The 16,428-nt window shown below is 42.3% G+C and overlaps 1 protein-coding gene across 1 annotated transcript in view; it reads left to right on the top strand.

The window, feature by feature from the left end:
* Nucleotides 1–5,810: 5,810 nt before the first annotated feature.
* efna3a (ephrin-A3a) overlaps nt 5,811–16,428 on the top strand; it is a 65,375-nt gene continuing 54,757 nt past the window's right edge. Inside the window, exon 1 of the mRNA XM_054763841.1 lies at nt 5,811–6,191. Coding sequence (XP_054619816.1) covers nt 6,064–6,191 — 128 coding nt within the window. The 5' untranslated portion in view covers nt 5,811–6,063. The remainder of the gene's footprint in view (nt 6,192–16,428) is intronic.

The following is a 16,428-nucleotide window of genomic DNA, read 5'->3' as shown; positions in this document are numbered from 1 at the left end:
CTCTCAACCGCCCCGTTACTCCAGTCGCCACGGCAACAGGCCCTGAGGGCACTCCAGAGAGGCGTCATGGCTGAGAAAACAACTTGGAGGCAGAGAGAGGGTGCGAGATCAAACTAGAGTTAACTAACAGCGGTTCTTCTCAAATTTGTTTTTTTTTTTTTTTTTACACCAAGTACCACCTCAGAAATATTTAGCTTTGCAAGTACCACCGTTTTTGCCCCCTCCACTTACCCTCTTGTTTCGGCCTGTGGTTTGTACAGTGGCGGCGGTGCGGTTTGTATCTGGGCCTTCAGTGGGGTCCAATCCACCTCGAAATACCATCTCTATCACATTACAATTGTACAAACCATTAATACATACAAAAGCGCAATACAGCGTTCCCTCACTCTAAAAATTCATCTTTCACCTTTTCAGGATTCACTGTTTCACTGATTTTGCCTGAACCTCCCATTGTTTTTTGCGTCCTGATTGGCTGCAGAACATTGTCAATCAATCTCCTTCTTGCCGCCCTGCTGCCTCCTGTCATCGCTAGCTTGCTTGCAAAGTTCAAAGCAGCAGGAGGAGCACTGCAGTCATATGTTTCAACAAGGATAGAAAACGCTACAGTACAGCGGAACGGCTCCAGGACGAAAAGGTGCGGCCACGGGAGTGAAATACGTGTGAGTGACTTAATAATTTCTTGTGTCCTACCTGTAGGTTGATCATTAAAATTTAAACAAAGGTTAGAACTTTTCTGAGAGTGTTTAAACAAGAGAGAAATGGGAGAAAATGTTATTGCCTGTCTGAGAAAAGTGTATAAAGTGTATGGCGAGGGGTTGTACAGCCTTAAAACATATATAATAAACATATCCATCCATTCATTTTCTATGCCGCTGGGAGGAAACCGGAGTAGCCAGAAGAAAACGCATGCACGCACGGGGAGAACATGCAAACTCCACACAGAGATGCCCATACGTACATGACAATACATCGTCGCTAAACAACTTCAAACTCCAAACCTCTACACTACAACATCATCTGGAGCAGTTAAGAATCAGTATTGGTCTAATAACATGACCAAAACATAAAATGTTTTATGAAATACATCACACTCACCACTCACGTGTCTTTCCCCGGCTGACTTATATTTTTAAAACATATATCAAATCACCCTTTTGGTCATTTAACTCGCACAGAACCATGAACAACACCAACAGGATCAATTAAGAGCTGTGTTGTTCATGTGATGATGCGTTGAAATGCAGTGGTGACTTTGAGTGTTAGGCGTAGGCTTTCAGACATCGACCAATCAAAGGACGCAAAACATGCTGACGTTACTGTATGCCTGCTAGCTGACCCTGTGAGGTGAATCTGAAATCTGATTGGTTTAAAAACAGCCACCATTGCTAACAGTGTGTATGTGACATGGGCCGGCACTCCTGCTAGTAGGCCTGTTCTGTCTGTTTCGGTCTGGAAATTCTGGATCACTTCTCTTAGTCACGATGTTCAAGTTTTAGTCACCAAACAAGATCATTTATCACAGTTCCTGGGGGTCACATTGACCCTGGTCAGAATGTTCTGTTTCTGTGGAAATTGTGTTGTGCCCTCAGAGGAACACCACGTTTAATAATCTGCTCATTTTGGAACCTTTTAAAAGCACGAAAAAAATGATTTGGTTCTGCTCGGTGGAAACTGTCCTATATTCATCCATCACTGGAGGTCACTTTAAATAACATTCACATTGCACTGCTGCTTCTCCACATCCGTGCTTGTGATCGATACCCCACCGCCCTCCCTAAGTAAGAAACACTATTACGAGATATGAAATTGGCAGCGTTAATCAAACCAATTTTTAATACTTGGAATTAACTGAGAAATTATTAATAAACTGGCCGCCTCTGGGCTTGATGGATTTGTAAAACCAGTACCAGCACCAGCACCATCGGCAGAATTAAACAAGTTAATTAAAGTCTCCAAATTGCCTCCATTTCTATTTCACCGTTAAACACACGCACACGCACATACACATCTATAAATACACATGCACTTTTTTCCATCTACCAATAATAATAATGATAATAATGCAAATCTCAATTTGTTAACCTTAAACCATGAATTACTTTGCACGATTAGGGTTGAAATTTCTTATTTTCTCCCTCACTCCAACACCTTGCGATACACTATTACAGCAATACTCTGTCAACAACGTCCATCCATCCATTTTCTATGCCGCTTATCCTAATTAGGGTCGTGGGAGTATGCTGGAGCCTATCCCAGCTGACTTCGGGCGAGAGGCGGGGTGCACCCTGGAATGGTCGCCAGCCAATGGCAGGACACATATAGACAATCAACCATTCACACTCACATTCACACCTATGGACAATTTAGAGTCTCCAATTGACCTAACATTCATGTTTTCTTTTTAATGTGGGAGGAAACCGGAGTACCCGGAGAAAATATCAACAACATATATAAATATAACACATGACTTACCGTAAATTCTGTAATTAATTTACTTCAAAGAGAAAGGGCCGTTAACTGGAAGCAAGCCATAATTGGAGGGAGGCTGCTTGAAAAGTCATTATACATGTATATACGTAACAGCCTATTGCACAACACAGCAGCAACAGAACCAGATGTTGTAATGTTGTAATAGCCGCAAACGGCTCATGAGTTCAATGTCAAGAACAATGCAACAAGTGTAACACGTGTGACTTTCACACCAACAGCTAAAGTGGAGGCGTTTTAAAGCGCATGCAGAGGTAGATAAAGCTACTAGATGCTGCTGCCATCTTGTGGAGTTAATACAAAAAAAAACACCTGAGGGGGTTGCCTCCAGCCACAGCTGTTCATGTGTATCTTTTTGACCGTATTGGAGACTCTGGTGGTTATTTGCTTTTGTAGACCACACACTCTAGCGCAGGGGTCACCAACGTGGTGCCCGCGGGCACCAGGTAGCCCCCCACGACCACATGAGGTGCCCGCAAGTCTGCTTTTCATTCAGGTGTTCAGTTAATAATGAAAGAACAGTAGAAAGAAATGCATTCTGAAATACAACATGTGAGTTGTGGACACCAGCATTTTGTTCATGTTCTGGTAAAACAAGCATATTCGCTTTGTTTGGGCTTAAAATAAGCTCTGAAAATAAATGTTACAAAAATGAGTAGCTCTTGGCCATTTTCATTTTGTAAAAGTAGCTCTCACAAGGAAAAACGTTGGTGACCCCTGCTCTAGAGACTATAAGAGACTCTGATTAATTGAATGGGGGCATTATTTGGAGCATTTTACAATATTTATTAACCGCAAGTAACGGTGGTCGGTTCTTGTCTTGATGGCCTCAGGGTTTGTCAAGGGAAAATCTGCTGTTGGCTGCAAAATAGATGAGAGACGAGACAAGTTCTTTGAGAATCATGAGAGGTACAATTGAGTAAAACATGCATGCAAGGAGACAAATCAGTGCAACCTGAACAGATGGCTTCTGGAGAAAATGTCTGACTAGTCATGCTAACTCTAATGAATGTAGCAGTAATTGTTAAAACGTTAGCATCTGTTATGGCAGAAGAGTAAAGAAAATGGAATATTTAGATTCACCCTATATTCAAATGTCAAGCCTGTCCTGTGTTGCCCATGCTACTATTTTTCCGACAAATACATCACATGGTGGCACTCTTATTAAGCCCCACAGGTCGGATTGACGTGAAACTTCTCGCACAGCTCTACAAAACGTCCACTACAACTTTCGGGTGTTTAGGTGAATCACTCCAAAATTCGGTACTGACAAGCATTTGAGAATATTTGGCAAAAAATTTGAGCAAGGTTGGTTGAAAAACATGGCTGCCATTAAGCCAAATGTCACCATTCGTCTAATGGTTATACAACTGTGAGGATACACTATCTGTATTATCTTTCAAAGCACTTTGACCACAACCCATAGGGGGCGCCACGGAAAAACATTTTTTTGTATGAATTTTACCCGAATCCCCATATGGACGCCCGGTTTGCTACATCGCTACCCTGCCTTCCCTCTTCTTCGTTTTTATCTCCACTGCACACCTGTAAAGTTTCATGCCTCTCAACAATGCAGTTCTTGAGTTACCGCAGCGACAGGAGCCTTATACAAACACATATACAAACATCTGACCCGAGTGCGCTGACCCTCGCTCCGATAAAGGCGGCGTCGATCCGAGGCGCTCGCCTGCTAGTAATAAAGTGGAGCAGCAGACAATAGAAAGCACACACAGAGAGCTGCTGTTGAATCATTAATGTGCACCCAGACTGAGCCAGGGACCCGTGTGGTACATCACGGCTACACTGACAGGTGGCATCCCATAGTAAAAAGCACAATACATGAAGGGAACGGCGGGAGTGTGTGGGTGGGAGGTGGGGGGGACAACAAATGCTAATTTGGTCACGTGACCAGAAATACACTACAACAACAGAACTCATTATATTTCCTCATTTCCGCCAGCATGCGCCATTAATCGACTTCACTTCACTCATCAGCGTCTCCTGCCTGTCGTTAAATGAAATTAAGGCAAGGAGCGGACTAATAAAGACGTCTACCGGCTCCGTCCCCGTCCCGCGCTAAGGTGGCGAGCGGCGCCATGGCAACCGACTGGGACGCTCCACGCGCGCCTGTCTGTGGTGCATCATTCAACAGTGGAATTGTCAGCTGAAACTGTTTTGTTAGATGCTGTATTTTTAACACGCTGTCTTGTCACGTGCTGCCACTACTGCATGATAAATTGTCACATCCATGTCAAATCTCTCACATTTTAATTAGTGTTTCAATTAAACAGCGCCAAACAGGTCTGCGCTGTCCATTAACCCTCATCACAGGCATTTTACTGTTAATGTTCTCATCATTACGCACTCACTGGCCACAACATCGTAATGATATAACTCATATGAGGAATAGGATTTTGTTTACATTTACAATAACTAAAATAAAACAATACTACGATTAATAATAATAATAATAATAATAATAGCACCATAGTGTGTCAGATATTGTCAATTAAACCAGAAAATAATCTTGTAAAACCTGGAAAGAAAAAAATAAAAATACAGGACCATGATAAATGGATAACAATATTAATACAGTTTATATAGATAACATATAAAATAATAAATTGATGATTGATTGATATTATAAAACAATATGAAAAACTAAATAATACAAAACCAGAAAATAATTATCGTGTAAAAGCTCATAAAAAGCTAATGTTAAATTCTGGACGATGATAAATAACAAAAATATCCAATAACATTACATATAAATGCAATTACGTATAAATCTAAAATATAATATAATATCTGACAAAACAGAAAATAATCACATGATACAACCTCATAAATGATTAAATTCAGGACTAATAAAGGACTGGTAAATATAAATTTCAGTTTAAAATATTTATACTATAATATTTAATAATTCAAAAATAAAAAAATACTCTTCCTACTACTAATTTATTAAAGCCTTTTCAAACCTCATATTGAGGACTATGATGAATAAATAAAAATGAAAGATAATTACCTATTAAACAAAAATGTAACAATACTACTACTAATAATACTACCATATGTATTATTGTCTATAAAAGCAGAGAGTTACATTTTTAAAAAATGACATTGTAAAACCTGATGTGGAGGTGTTTATCTATAAAAATGAGGTCTAATAGCTAAATGCCATTGTAGATGTGCAAGTGCACCTAATTGAGTGCACTGCGAATTTACTTGATAGCGATGGGTGGGCGTGGTTACCAGGGGATGGTGGGCGTGGTCCTGCCCCCTCTGCTGCGCACGCTCTCAGCCAGTGCTGCTGAATGGAGGGGAGGGAGACGCTGCAGGTAGTCAGCATCAGTAACAGCAGTATCAGTGCTTCCAGGAAGAAGAAGAAGAAACGTCCGAATTAGTGCACGTGTGTCTGCCTCCACAAAGTGAAGCTCGAGCTTCGTCGCCATGGGAGTGCCCTGGAAGAACACGTAACTCCCTCGAGAAAAGAACTCTAAACACATTTTCAGCAGCGGGGATGTTGTGAAATACCCGAGTGAAGTATCCGCCTGGTGGATTATTACTATTATTATGATGACGATGATGACGAAGGCTCTCGCTACGTTTTCTCTCAGCATCCTGACGCTGGTGCTGTCCAACTTGCACCTGTCCACAGGCAGCAACCGGCATGCGGTGTACTGGAACAGCTCCAACATACTGTAAGTGCAGACCCCCTCCTTTATTTCAGTGAATGTGTGTGGGGGGGCGCTCTTTGTGATAGTGGTCCTCCATCCACCTCCATGCCAGCTTTGCGCCTTTTGTTCCCTGCACAAATAAGATGCACTGATTTGATGTCATCTCCTTGATAATGCAAAACTGTAATGGAGACAGACCATTGACTGTGATAACATCACTGTTTGCTGTTTACTGTTGAACAAAATGCACGTTTGCAAAACTTGTATAAGTTCAATTATAGCCTGTACGAAAACTAAGAGTCTTTCTTGCAGACGCGCTGCAAATCCGTCAGATTGCAAGGGGCGTCTCTTGTGCATGGCCCCCTTCAGGGCACCGCAAAAATGTTGAATTGGGATTTCAGTCTGGACTTCAGAAAACTGTAATTTTGTTTTGGTGAAGTCATTGTGTTCTTGTCTGTGGCCATAAAATGTAAGATAAGATGTTCCAAAACGATACAGTTCAATGGTACACAACAAAGCAACATTGGGTGGCTTGGGATCCTAAGAAGGTCCATTCACCGTCATCAGATAGCAGGCTTTTGTGGTATAAAAACATGAGATAATGATACATCAGTAAGAAAAAAACGTATGAATTCTACCCGATGTTATAAAGTTGAAAAAGAAAATAAATATCTAAGGGATTTAAAAAACAAAAAAACCCCAAATGGCTTGGCCCACTCTCCCTCGCAGAAGTGCTCCAAATCTGTGTGATCACAGTGGGCGTGTCTTGTGCATCGCCCCATACATTTGCAATGTGGATTTAGGTCTGTGCTCTTGCTGGTCATTTTCTTCTAGTTCAGCCTTTCTTTTGGTGTTTTTGGTGCTCATCGTCGCACTGAAAAGGGTGTGCTCACATCCTGCTGCTACTGTGACGCACATTCTGCCACATTGATGCTCAAACTGTGGTTGAAGCACTGCTGGTGGTACGCAGGCTCATTTTAGTGGCACTTAGGAACACCAAATATATATAAATATATGTAATTTAAATAAAAACGTAATTATATTAGCAGAGACAAACCATTAAAGGTGCAACGGTGTCCCTACCAGCTGCCATCTTGTCATTTATCCCGCTTTTGTGCAATGCTTGTACGTATGCTGGACACACACCTATACACGCTCCTCAGGTAAGCCTCCCCCAGCCTCTCACGTCTCAACTTGCTGTGGGGCGCAGATCGATGTAGACTCGGGCCGCCTCCGTTTCCTCATTAGCAAATGCATGGTTCTCACATTCTTTTATCTCCTCTCCTCATGCAACCTTACCCCGCCTCCTTCCCCGTCTATCCTCCTCCTCCTGATGTCCATTTGTATTCGCCTCCTATCGCCTCCATCCATCTCATACTTGCTTATTTTCCTCTTTTTTTCTCGCTGTGTCTCACCCAGACGGCCTGTCCCTCTCAGTTCCCCCTTCTTTTAATTTCCTGCTTCTCATTACCAGACGCTCCATCTGCTGCCGGTCATATCCACGCACGTCCCCGCCACTCAGCTGGGAGTACAAATGCAGCAGATGATTAGTATTAGGGCTTGAATGGATGCTTGTAGTATTAAGTCATGTCCAAGAAACAACCTGAAACCCTGGAACCTTGAACAAACGCCTTTAAGGGGACACAGTTTGGAATTTGAGCACAATTTTTGCACTTGAGACCTCAGTTCAGCGAGCATCAAAGGCAAAACTTGATGCTTTTCCTTTGGCTTTTTGTGTTTTTGCACCACCTAATGACAAGATGTCAATATGTGGCATCGGCAAGCATCAAAAGATTGAAATGCCTACAATTAGCTTTTTCTTTGGCTTCCTGCGGTGACACTTGTAGCAACATACGGAGACTGAAACTAAAAGTAAGTCAGCAAACTCCAGTGATCTATGCACATTTTGTCAGCTTGTTAACTTCTTTTTACGCTTGAATGGCATTGAAGAATGTTTCAAAAAATGTAAATTTGGCAAATTTAGTATGTTTTTTTTTTTTTTTTTTTACTTATACTTGTACATATGCAGTTGTCCCACACAATATCAAGGTTCGATTATTGCTCCCTCACTACATCACGTTTTTTTCCCCCCAGAAATGAATGAATGAATGATTGCTGTTTTGTGGTAGACTACGGTCGATTGTTAGTCAAAACATATAGAAGTGTAGAATTCTGGTCACTAGGCCGCAGTAATGACACAAAACATTGACACATTACCTTACATTACATTACCTTAATGTTGCATAAAGTCATGAAATCAGCCATTGCATGTCCGACATCATAGAGTAAAAAAATAGGTTCTCCTCCGATCCCGTGTGGAAGCGGTACGGTTTTGGCCTCTTAAGTTTAGAAGAAATAAATTCGAGGCTAACTGGTTAGCTCACGAGATGGCAGCCGTCTTGAGTCCTTTCAGCATAAGAGTTGCAATGTCGCGTAAACAATGAATAATAGCAGTGTAAAGGGGAATATAGGCATGCTATTTCACGTCTACAGGACTCTAATAATCTTAAAAACCAAATTTCGAAAATCATAAACAGGTTTTATGTGCTGTAACTACAAAAATAATCAATTTATGGAAGCAATTAACCACTATGACCGAGGGCCAACTGTACTTCTTTTTACACCTGTAAGACAGCAAGCAGTGCTCAAATCATTTCCTGTACAGTTAAGACGTCAGCGTATCGCATGAGGAAGCGTCCCAGGACAACCTCCGTGTGCTTATTCTTGGGCTTTTTGTGCTAACACTTACTCACTCCAATTCAAAGCAGTTGTCTCCAGTGACGTATGCGGCTAACTTCTCTGTACACTTGAATGACAGTGAAGAGCGTTTAAAACAACTGACGTGTGAGGCGTGACTTGAGTATGTCTTCTTCCGACATCAATATTAAAGTGGTGAACTACGTGGAAACTTGCACACATAAGACATCAGCATGTCACACCCTCGAGCACCGAAAGAGGAAAATGCTTTTTCTTCGACTTTTAAGTACCAGCCTCAACAAGTGGTAGCAAGAGAAGGAGAACGTAAGAAGAGAAGGAGAATACACGGCGGAAGTTACACTTTACAGTGGCTAACTTCTTTTTGCACTTGGAAAAAAAAGACTTGCATGAGGCCCACGGTGACGCGATGCCTTTGTCACTGAAGTTCGGACGGCTTAATCATTTTTACATATTGCAATTACAGTGCTTAACTTCCTTTTACACTTGTAAAACAGTTACGACATCAGCATATTGCACCATCGAGGATTAAAATGGGTACATTTAGCTTTTTCTTTGGCTTTATGTGACGCTACTCCCCTCCCAGAAAAATACCCGTCTCAACAAGTGGTGAGAAGAGAAGAAGAATAGACAAACTCGAGTTCAAACTGTTTATTGTTGCATGGGTTACTTCTTTGGACACTCGTAAGATAGATAAAGATGTAAAAAATGGTGCTAAAAACGTCAGCTAGCATCATCAGATTAACTGTGTGCGCACTTTGCTTATTCTTTGGCTTTTTCTGACACTTTCCGTTCTAATAGGCGCCCCCTCCAAAACAGTGTGCACAGGAAATGGACTTGACTCGCATTCAAAGCGAGTCAAGTCCAGCTTGCGCGTTGTCGGATGCAGTGTTTTGCTGTCCAAGCGTCGAGCTTCTTTTTACGCTCGTGCGCCAATGAAAGATGGTCAAAAATGAGACACGAGTGACTAGAATCCCCCTTGTCATTAAAGTGTTATGTTATGTTACGTTATGTGCTATCGTATGGAAATACTGAACTTCCAGGTGTATTTAGCAAGATGGATGTGTGACCGGGGCGAAGATTAGTTTTACATTCAGGACTCAAAGTATCATGGGAGTGAGCGTGAGAGTAAATTAGCAGCTCTTCCTTGCAAAGTTGCGTTAAATTGGGTGTCTGTGTGTCATCTTATCTTTGGATTTTAATTAGTCTTTCCCACCGCAGTGTCAAAAAGTGGTTATTGTTGGCCGGCGCCGTCATTCATTACAATGTTCGCACAATTTTGTGACTGTAAATGGACGTTTACATGGCAAGGTGATAAAAAGAAGTGTGAGAAAAAAGGTTTCCGCAATGGAAAAATGCAAAAAGTGACCCAGTTTGCAGGAAGCAGACAAATCCTGGGAGGTTAAGTCAGGAATAGACATGGCCGTCAAGATTTGAAAGGCCTTCGGGTGGTCCGGCTAAAGTCCTCACATGTTTAACGATGCAGTTCCTTTTCTCACCTGGCTCTGTTTATGGATACAAACTCAAGAGGAGGCTGGGAGTCAAGGCCAGCGAGAGAGAGCGAGAGAGAGGCCTTCAGGGCCAAACAGCGAGTCGGGGACTTAATGTGTGAGCCTGCAGCACACGGCGCAGATGGCCGCTGCACAGCTGCAAGAAATGAGATCACTTGGACGCCAAGCTGTGAGCGCCAAAGTCATGAAAATGGCTTTTTATGATAACGCTCTGCTTAACATGTCTGAAAACGGGTTTGTCACACGGCGGATGTGATGATCTGATTCATCTTCATCCCTTGCTGGCCTCTCGCAAGTCAACAGTTTATTTTAGCTCCTTGCTTTTTGAAAAGCGAACATCTCCATTATCCAAAGTGCTTTGATTACCGCCCAGGTGTGTCACCAGCGTGCCCGCTGCATAGCGTCGCTCTCAGCGGTGCGCCTGGCCAACTTGTTACAGATGTCCCTGCTAATGGCTGGCTCAAGCGGCAACAACACACACACACACACACAAACACACACGCACGTGCAGGCAGGCCATTAAATCATCTCGCATCTAAGGCCATCTGCCAATTAGAGGGGGGAGATGTGGAACATCTTGAGAGCATGCGAGCGCCGCAGAGGCCTCGCCTTCCCACAAGCGTCGTTTCCTGCCTTCCGCCACCTCCGCCCCGTCAGGTCTTTGACACGTCTTTGGTAATTGGGCACACGGAGTCAACTGGGTTGGAACACCTGCTGACAGCTTCTTTAAACGAGTGGCGACTCTGCATTAAGGGCAGGTGGGCTCTTTTGATGTCGTGTGTTTACATTTAATGCAGAGCAGCCAAATGTGTCGCTCGCTCTTTTTCCGGGAGCACGGCGACGTCAGCCCAACGTTGTCATTGGTCTATGGGGCAGTTACGATTGAGCCCTGCCATGTCTGCCTAGCAACAAGATGTGATCTCCATCGATGTGTCAGGTTGGTGGCTGACTTTTAATTCACTTGTTACATTTTGAACACATAATAAAATTATCAAGGAAATTCTAAAATTAAAAAATAATGTGATAAAATTTGAAATTAATTCGATTTTTTATACTATTTTTTTATGTCTGTGCAATTTGTAGCATCGACATTTGAAGATAAATTAGAGGGAAAAAAATCATTTTAAAATTTTGGGATTTTCATGAAATGTTTAAAATGTTAATTTTTTTTAAATGATTCTTTTCGATTTAGTTGTTTGTAAAAATAGAGTACACATACAAATTAATAAATCATTGTGTCTTGTGGTTGAAAATGGCCTGTTGTTGGTCAAAAAGATGCTTATTTAAGCTAATTGTATGCAATTTCAAGCATAAAAATGGCTAAATGAACTAAAATACTAATATAAGGCATTCGGAAGACGCATTCAAAGACGTTGTGAGGATATGTAGTATTCTACACTGGTCACTAGGTGTCAGTGTTGTGACATTGATGAAACATGAGCCACTGCAGAACGGACTGTCCAGACAGGAAGTGCAAAAAGTATTGGGTAATACGAGGTTATTAAAGGTTGTTGTAGGGGTGTTATCTCATGTCTAGAGTGCTCTAATAATGTTAAACTCACATTTTAAAGGTTTTCTGTGCTCCGCCTACAAAAATATTTAATTTGTAAAGGAGGACTCCTACTCGGAAATTCGCTTATCACGTTTGGGTCTGGAACCAAGACTGCAATTTTTATCATATTAAGTACAATTCTTGCTATTTAAAAAAAAATATGATTTTAGCTTTTAAGATGTGATTTAAAAAAAAAAAAAGCTTGAAATAAGTGCCCCCTTTGTGACTGTGAATAATACAGGGGTGTCCAATGTGCGGCCGGGGGCCATTTACGGCCCGCGACTGCTTCTTTATTGTCCCTCGGCACGTTCTAAAAATACGATTAAGCAATAACATTAAGAAAAAAAAACAACTTGCAAAAATGAAAAAAAGCAGTAATTTTACAAGAATAAAGACAAAATATTAAGGGAGTAAATTCATTATATGAACAGAAAAAAAATAGCATAAAGTTGAAATATTACGGGAAAAAAAGGTGTAATATAAGAAACAAACCAAACAAAGAATTCAGTTGAAATTTTAGGAAAATTAGGTTGGGTGAATTCTATCATGTTATGATAATAAAGTCAAAATATTAGGAGAAACATTAGTATGAGAAAAAATGTACAAGTAGAAGATTGAAATATTTCTAAACATAAAAAAAAAACAGCCAAAAAGTAATATGAGGAGAACCGTTCATAATATTGATAATGATAATAATAATAATAATAATACGCTTTGTCACTGATAAAATGAATAAATATATCTTATATGCAGCAAGTATTTATCCCATGGCTCGTGTGTTGGAAGTGTTGAGCTGATGGCGTAGGTGTACCTAATGAAGTGTCCTGTGCGCTGTGGGCGTGTGCAGATGCAGCCAGACGGATGCTTGAGGAGGACGCTCGCACTAAATAGGCCGACCTTGTGAGATACTTCATCACAGCGTAAAGTGAGATCGGGCCGAAGATGAAAAGTGGAAGCAACTTTTCGGCTTTTTGTTCCGAATGGTGTATTTTTGGCGGCGATGATACCCGGGAGACTTGTGATCCGTGCTAATGTAGACACGGGCCGGCTTATTCGTGTGGACCGCCGCACTGAGACAAAAAAGTCAGGCCCAGCATCGCATTTGCTGGCTGATTACATTCCGGTCGTCCACCTGCAGCTCGCCGTGCCTCTTGTTCAGCCTCCTGCGGCTTTGCATAAAAAAACCACATTTGCTGTCTGGTGTTCACTGTAGCGCACAACCTCTTCAATGACTGCTGTACAGATTCACGACTGATTGGAAAGAGCGACGTGACCTTTTTCTGGGCTTTTTAAATTGAATAGCCGCTCTTCTGTATTGTATTCCACAGTGTGCAACCTGATTATTTTTCTCCTTGGCTTTTAATCTCGCCTGTTTGTGTGTCGGTAATGTCTTTTGTCGCAAACGGGCCAAATTACAGAAACGTGCTTAAGTCTGGCCAACTCCAAGGCTACTTTTACAAGTTTTGGAAAAGTCCTTGTACTAAAAAAAGACTGGACGCATGACAATTATCGGGCCGATATGAGGGAATTGCCGCCAAATCCGATAACGTTAAAAATATCTCCGATAACTGAGATGCTCCAATGAGGCGAGGTTACCCGCACTGTGCGGGTGAGCAAATCAAGCGCTCCTTGCCCGTGACGTTAACGGCCTGCGGTAACTTCCCCTGAGCTCACTGGTAGACAAACATTCACTTTGCAACGAAGACATTCCGCTTGCCAGCTGTACCAAACGCTCCGCGACGAGGGGAGGAAAAACCCGCCGAGCACACAAAGAACCTCGTCAGCCGGCGGAAAAACGCCAGCGGCGCAGCGTTTGAGAAGTGCGGAAGGTTTGCCAGAGACCTCCGTGGCGTCAGGCCGGCTGCTCGGAGCGTGTGCCCGAATACGGTACACCTTGCTGGGCCGCTCCACGTGGCTCCTCTCGCTCTATCCTTCGATTCTCCTGACATCCGTGGCGGCACGCCGGCTGCTCGGAGCGTGTGTCCGAATATAGTGCACCTTGCTGGGCCACAGCAGGTGGCTCCCTCCGCTCTATCCTCTGGTTCTCCTGACAGTGGGGAAAAGGCAATCTGGTATGCATGCATAACAGCCAACCTCCTTATGTAGCTTCTTAAAAATGATCATCATCACGAGCATCAGCTTTATCTACCTCTGCATGCGCTTTGAAATTGTTGCTCAGCTGTTGGTGTGAAACTTGCCGTACCGTTGTGTGTGTGTGTGTGTGTGTGTGTGTGTGTGTGTGTGATAAAAGAGAGCGATGTTTTCCATTCTGGCCTCGTGTGGTTTGCGTAAATAATTTTCCCACCAGGCCGTTCAGAATATGAATATATGAGGCCATGTGACGCGTACGGTATTATGTGTTCCATTAAGATGCTCCGTATCTGCTGTGTTCTCATAAATCATGTTGCATTCATGGGAATATTGTGGCATTTTCAAATGGCACTCCATAAACTCATGTGTAACTAATTCTAATGAAAAAAGGATGCGCTTCCTTTTATCCGCATTCCCTTTTTGAAGGTCTCTTTTTTGTGTGTGTATAATTGGGCAACTATCTTTTTTCGGGTTTTTCAAAGTTTGCAAGTTGCATGGTTGTAATCGGGGAAAAAAAGGTCTCGCGTGCATTGGAATTTCTTTTCCAATTAAAAGCTGTCGAGATGAAACCACGCCCTCAGCAGGACTGTGGCTTTGTACACTTGTGGTACAGCGCCAAATAAGACCGAAAACTGCTGACCTGCGCAAAAAAGTGCGAGCCCAAACATGAAAGGGGTAATCTTCGACTGTTTGGTTCCACGGAAGTAAACAAAGTCTGTCTTTTGTCTGGGCAACGTCTTTGCATTTTATGCTAATAAACCTTCATTTCTGCACTGGAGCACGAAACCTGTTTAGCTAGCCTATTTGTATGCTGCTTATTTTGGCAGTTAGTTAGCCATTTATCTTGTCAATTAGTTAGCTGTCTAACGATCCCGTTAGTTTGCTTTTTGCTCTTTAGCTAACCTATTACGTTTTTTTGCTTAACTATTTATCCAGCCAGTTAGTTACTTAGTTTGCTACTTATGTTTTTTTGACAGTTAATTAGAAGTTTTTTTCTTGCCAGTTAGTCAGAGAGCTGAGTGGTTAGCTATTTATCTATTCGATTGGTTAGTCAGCTATGTATGTAGCCAGTTGCTTAGTTTGCTATGTAACTACCCAGTTAGTGTGCTGCGTCACTATTTAGCTAGCCTATTGGTTATTTAGCTAGCTATTCATCTAGCCCATTAGCTAGTTGGCTATGTAGCTACCCAGTTAGTCTGCCTCTAGCTACTTAGCAAACATATTAGTTGGTAAGCTAATAGGTATTTCGCTGTCCAGTTAATTATCTAGCTATTTAGCCATTTTTAGTGAGTTAGCTGTGTAGCTACTCAGTTAGTTTGATTCCAGCCCTTTAGCTAGCCTATTATTTTGTTAGCCATTCATTTAGCCAATGAGTTAAACAGACATGTGGCTATCCATTTAGTTTTCTTCTAGCTATTTAGCTAACCTGTTATGGTAGTTAGTTGGCTGTTTATCTTGCCAATTATTGGGTTGGCTGTTCATCTAAAGCGGATTGATTGGCTGCTTCTACCATTTAGCCAGTTAGATATGTAGCTATCTAGTTATTTGAGCTACTTCCCTATTTAGTTAGTTATTAGTTAGTTGGCCATTTAACTGCCCAGGTAGTTAGTTAGTTAAAGATGTCTCTGTGTGAATAATACAAGTATATACAGCATCTTTTGACAGGACGACCAAATGCGTCTGCAGGCGAGTGAGTACATGCTAGGTGTTGAGTGCCATTCTACTTATGTTTGCAGAGTCACAATATTGACGTATTGTATCTCCAGTGAAGTTTGGTTTCACAGTTTGGCTTGAAGAAATGACCCTTGGATCAACATAAGAGAGATGCGTTTGTTCCCAGGAGGGTGCTGCTGCTGCTTTTAGCCGTTGCGGATGCACAGTGCATTCGAGACGGATTTCAATTTCCTTCAAATGTTCTCATTAAGGTGACAGCGCCCGCCAAAAGGGTCTCGGGCCTTCCTATAATTACTTCTTCAATGAATCTCAATTATACCGGAATACCTAATTACAGCACGCCTCATGCAATACTTGGAAATTGCCCTTGTCTGCACGCGGCCGAGAGGAAAAGTGCTGCCGTGTCATCATCGCTAAGCCGCCAGGACACTTCCCACTTGTGGAAAAACACTCTTGTTAAGTCCTGTCACGGCTCCTGAAGAGAATGAAAGCAGAACAAGATATGACGGAGCGCAAGAGAAGCGGGTGGTCAGTGATAACTAACTGCCAAAAGAGGCGGCGCCGTGCCTCACGGGAGGCTTCCGTAAAAAAACAACAAATCATCCCCCAGAGACTGCGGCGGCGGCGGCGGCGGTGTGGTTTTTCCGGGCCGTGCGGCGTGACGAGGCCCATTTCCCAAATAATATGAAAGGTCACAAGCCAGGTGAGCGGATCTTTT

The sequence above is a fragment of the Dunckerocampus dactyliophorus genome, chromosome 20 (assembly GCF_027744805.1).
Source record: "Dunckerocampus dactyliophorus isolate RoL2022-P2 chromosome 20, RoL_Ddac_1.1, whole genome shotgun sequence".
NCBI lineage: Eukaryota > Metazoa > Chordata > Actinopteri > Syngnathiformes > Syngnathidae > Dunckerocampus > Dunckerocampus dactyliophorus.
Note: the sequence above shows the minus strand (reverse complement) of the source record. Positions and strands in the feature narration are given on the sequence as shown.